Source organism: Chrysochloris asiatica, unplaced genomic scaffold (genome assembly GCF_000296735.1).
Source record: "Chrysochloris asiatica unplaced genomic scaffold, ChrAsi1.0 scaffold00111, whole genome shotgun sequence".
NCBI classification, from domain to species: domain Eukaryota; kingdom Metazoa; phylum Chordata; class Mammalia; order Afrosoricida; family Chrysochloridae; genus Chrysochloris; species Chrysochloris asiatica.
The window spans coordinates 8,752,646-8,757,649 of NW_006408629.1; the positions used below are offsets into that span (position 1 = coordinate 8,752,646).

Below are 5,004 nucleotides of genomic sequence, written 5' to 3' on the forward strand. Positions count from 1 at the left end.
GCTCACAAACTAGGCATTCATCCAAAATTACATTCTTTCAATATTAACTCAAGTTTTTAAAAAGCATCGAATAGGTCAAATCATGAAAACCTACCTGAGCAAAAAATGGGGCCTGTAGGTTAAGGAGTGAACTCTCAGTTTCAAAGATTGAAAATAAGCAAAGCAACAGAAACCTGCTCAAATGAACACAATTTGAAAAAACAAAACTTCCTAGTGGTTCTCATTATGAATATTTCCCCAAGATCACATCGGTTCTCTTATTATAAATTGTTTCCTGCTTATTGTTTTTTAAAAGCATAATTAGGAATTTGCCAAGTCCCAAGTGTAAGTTTGTTCAGAGAAAGTGGTGTACATTAGTTCTCTCAATATTTTGTTTGTGGTTGAGAAAGGAGACTAATTAGGGAAACCAGAAGAAAGGGGAAAGAGAGAACGACCCAAGCAAACAGCATGAGACACAACCACCTTCAATCCATGGAACCATCTAGATGGCACACTCATTTGAAAGGACTGTTCTATAGCCACTCAGAGATAATGTAGACTCCAAGGTTTGTTTCCTGGGCTAAGTAATCCAACTTTCCCATCAGATGGACACTAACTGGATGAGTAGTGTTTTGGTGTTGAAAGACCTGGCGTGGGGGTGGGGTATGGATCTATAACTAATTGTAAAATCTTTCATTATAGATTTTTCCAAAACCTTCCCTGGCATCAAAATTTGATGAGTACTATGACAAGAAGTTCTAGTAGTGCAATAGTTAAGTGCTTGTCTGCTAATAGAAAGGTTGGTGGTTCAAACCCATCCAGTAGTTTTACAGGATAAAGACCTGGTTTTTGCTTCCATAAAGATTATAGCCTTAGAATACCCTCTGGGACAGTTATGCTATGGTACATGGGGTCAATAAGTTGGAAGTGACTCAATGGCACACAACAACAATGACAAAGACAGGGATCCCTAGGTGGTACAAAGGGTTAATACACTCAGTTGCTAGCTCAATGTTCCCTGAGGTGCCTCTGAGGACAGACCTCACAACCGACTTCCTGAAGTTCAGTCACTGAAAATCTTATGGAGCACAGTTCTACTCTGACAAACATGGGGCCATCAAGAGTCAGGGCCAACTTAATGGCAACTAAAAACAACAACCTATCAAAGGTAGGGAACAAGCTATTGGCGCGATTTCTTTCTCTCATTCTTTGAACTTTAGGTTTTCACATTAATTGATTGTCCAGGCTTTGTTTTCTTTCTTTTGAGAAATGAAATGAGGGGGCTCAGGAAGGCATTCTATTATGGTGAGGATGTTGTATGAACTGCACTCCCAAAAGAACAAAACACTCTACGTGTTCAGGCAGTGAAGACACATTTTAAAGAGCTATGATCACTTCAGGAAGTTAGATTTTCCACTTGAGCTCATCCCCTTCAAATGTACAATTTGGGGAGAAAAGGGGAAAATATCACAAAGAATCAATGACAAAACAACCACATCAGACAAAGGCAAAAATCTAAGGGAAATGAAGAAGCATGAATATATCCACTTCAGGACCACATTTCAATTTTCCTCATTCAGGATGTCCACTAGAGCTTGGAGCAGCCGGTCATCTCTGTGCTTGTAAGATTTTGTGTTATAGAACACGTCGACGTAGTCATTGTACAGACTGTCCTCAGAGTCTCTAAGCTGGGAAGGTTTGTTCAGCTTTTCCAGGGCTTCATAGAAATTTTTGTAAGGGATGGTAAGCTTTACATTTGGAGACTTCTTTGGCAATTGCTTTGGGGATGGGCTTTTGCTGAAAGCGCTCTGTAGAAGCCGCAGCATAGCCTCGGAAGGGGCTCCCTTTGCCATCTCCTCCTGTTTGTCCCCCACACTGCTGCTGCTAGAACTTTTTACCACCAATGACTTCTCCTTCAGGTTCTCTGGTGTGGGCTGTTCCTGCAACACAGAATGCCACCGACAGAGGGAAGATGGCTCATTATTTATTCATTGACAATCGAGCTGCATTCTTAGTGTATGCCCACTTAGAGGGTCCCTAAGGGGCAGTCTGGAGTCCTGGTGTGGCGCTGTGAACTAATGCATCAGACTGCAAAGACATTTTGAACTGCAAGGTTGGTAGTTCAAGCTCACCACCTGCTCCTTGGAAACTCTACACAGGGTGGCTATGGGTCAGAATCGACTCAATAGCACTTAACAACAACAACAAGGGGCAGTCTGGGGTGGGAAAAGAGATCAAGTTTTGTAGTTAACCGGTCTCAGATTTGAATCCTCCTTCTTTCACTCCCTGTTGTACCCTTGGCAAATTTAAATCTTTTCTGAACCTCGTTTGTCAAATGGGAAACACCTTTATTTACTGTGGTTTTGAAGACTGAATGATACAAAGCATGTTAAGTATGGAGTCATTGCTGTTACGTGCTGTAGAGTTGGTTCTGACTCAACATGGTCCTGTACAGGGTTTCTGAGGAATGACTTGGGAGTTTGAACTGTCGACCTTTCAGTTAACAATCCATCCCTTATCCTTCAGTGCCACAGCAGGACTCCAGCTACTGAGTTGTTGCTAAGTGCCGTCAAGTCGATTTTGACCCATAGTGACCCTGTACAGGGTTTCAGAGGCTGTAAATCTTTACGGGAACATACAGCCTCATCTTTATCTCATGGAACAGCTGGTAGTTCAAACTGCTGACCTTAAGGTTCACAGCCTGATTTGTAACCACTACGCTACCAGAGCTCCTTCTAGCTACTGAGTACATGTTTGTATTTATTTGTCAGCACTGTTATACTGGAATCAATTCTGGAAAGTAGATAGCATTAAATGGCCAACAATTTGTTCAGAAAGCACTGATCAAATGCTGTAGTGCCATAGCAGTGTCCTGAATGTATCTTTAGGCTGCTGCATTGCTCTGGTAACGTAGTGGTTACGAATTGGGCTGTGAACCTTAAGGAAAGCAGTTCAAAACTACCAGCTGTTCTGCAGGAGAAACATGAGGCTTTCTGCTCCTTTAAAGATTTACAGCCTCAGAAACCCTGTACAGGGTCGCTATGAGTCAGTTCCAACTCCCCAGCACATAACCACCACCTCTACCATTGTAAGAAGTAGTCATTGGGAGAAATTAGAGGTGTGGACCCAGTCACAGAGAACTAAAGGGATATGAGAAACAGCTCCTTGTTCCATCATGGATGTAGTTCAATATTTTGTAACTTTAAGGGACCCTGGAATTATTCCTTAAGGACTCTCAGTGGAAGAAACACTTATAAGGTTAGCCTGCCTCCAAAACTGTGAAGAGGCCCAGGGGTTATAGTCCTGTAAAGAATGGATTTTTCAGAATATAAATGGGACCAGAATCTGAATTGAAGTCTTCAATAGCTAATTTATATGCATCTTGAGGGTGCATGCCGGAGGACCTATTCAGGGGTGGCCATTTAGCAAATTCAGAGAAGCTACATTGGAGGAACTGTGCTAGACAAAATCTAGCTTCCCAAACTGTGAGAAAATAAATGTCAGCTTGTTAAAGCCATCCACTTGTGGTATTTCTGTTATAATACCACTAGATAACTAAAACAACAGATTAAAAGAGACAGTGTGAAAATGCTTAAAAACTAAGTACAATGCATATATCATGAATCTATGTGCATAGATAACTATCTTGACTTGAGATTTGTCATAAATAAAGAAAATTCATGTTAGGGAATATAATGATTTTGAATAGTTGTTTTCAATCTCCAAGTTCTAGATAAAAAAAAAAATCAGAAAAATAATAGGATTTCATTCTATAAAAAATTAGCCATATACAATCAATACTCATCCCTCCTGTATCAAATCCCCCCATTCATGTCTGCCTTTCTACCTGCTAATCTGTTAGTGAGGTTCTGTCACTACATTGTTTGTTACAGCTACAAAGAGAGCATTCCAAGAAGAAAAGAGTCTCACAGACCTCCCCTGAATCAACCATCTTCTCCACCCCTCTTCTGTCATTCTGTACGGTGTTGTAGGATGTGTACACACGAGGCTGTTTCATATGTTCTGGCTGAGAGGAGGTCCCATGCAAAATCAGCTTCCAGTTCACAATTCTTCCTTCATTTTGTATTCTTCCAGACTAATGAATAAACACACATGTGGTTTAGTTTATGTTTTGAATAATATAAAATAAACTTATTCAAAATACCCAGAAAAGATTTTCTGATTAAACCAATATAACTACTTTGTGCATTTCATGCTTAGTGCTCTAGATGTTGTTGTTATTGTTGTTAAGTGCTGTTGAGAATGGCTGGTGTTTTGAACTGCTGACCTTGTGGTTCAAACCAAACTTGTAGTCCAGTCTTCATTCTACAGCACCACACCAGGACTCCATAAATAATTCTCTATATAGAAAGTTCTAGTGTGGTGGTGTAGGACAAGCACTGGACCAAAATGTCAGTTTGAACCTCAAGGTCACCTATTCAACTTACCAACCATCTCCTCAGAAACCCTACAAAGGGTCTATATGAGTCAGAACCGACTTGGAGGCACTTAACAACAACCACAACAACATATAGAAAGTGGGTAACTACATGATTTACTCTTACTGTGAACATTGACAATTTATAGGTTCAAGGATTTTAATTGCTTATTAATCAAACATTTAACTCAAAAAGCAGAATTCTCTATGTGAACCTACTTTTGCACATGTTCTTGAAAAGGTTACTGTACCTTCTACAAATAGAATTATGTTTACCAATTATCAACTTATAGAAGCATTTACCAGCACTTACTCATGGAAGCAACAGTCAAGAAATCGAATGAATTATTGCATTAGGCAAATCTGCTGAACAAGACCTTTTAAAAGTGTTCAAGAACAAAGGTGTCAGTTTTAAGACTAAGGTCCAAGCCATGGTATTTTCAATAACCTCATATGCACGTGAAAGTGAATAAGGAAGACCAAAGAAGAATTGATGCATCTGAGTAATGGTGTTGGAGAAGAATATTAAACGTGTTATGATCTGCCAAAAGAACAAACCAATCTGTGTTGGAAGAAGTACAGCCAGA

General features: G+C 40.0%; 1 protein-coding gene across 1 annotated transcript in view; it reads right to left on the reverse strand.

Annotated features, from left to right (window-relative positions):
• Nucleotides 1-1,149: 1,149 nt before the first annotated feature.
• PCSK1 (proprotein convertase subtilisin/kexin type 1) overlaps nt 1,150-5,004 on the reverse strand; it is an 81,147-nt gene continuing 77,292 nt past the window's right edge. Inside the window, exons 13-14 of the mRNA XM_006867887.1 lie at nt 3,914-4,075; nt 1,150-1,919 (exon numbers count right to left, since the gene is read on the reverse strand). Of these exons, the coding sequence (XP_006867949.1) occupies nt 1,542-1,919; nt 3,914-4,075 (540 nt within the window). The 3' untranslated portion in view covers nt 1,150-1,541. The remainder of the gene's footprint in view (nt 1,920-3,913; nt 4,076-5,004) is intronic.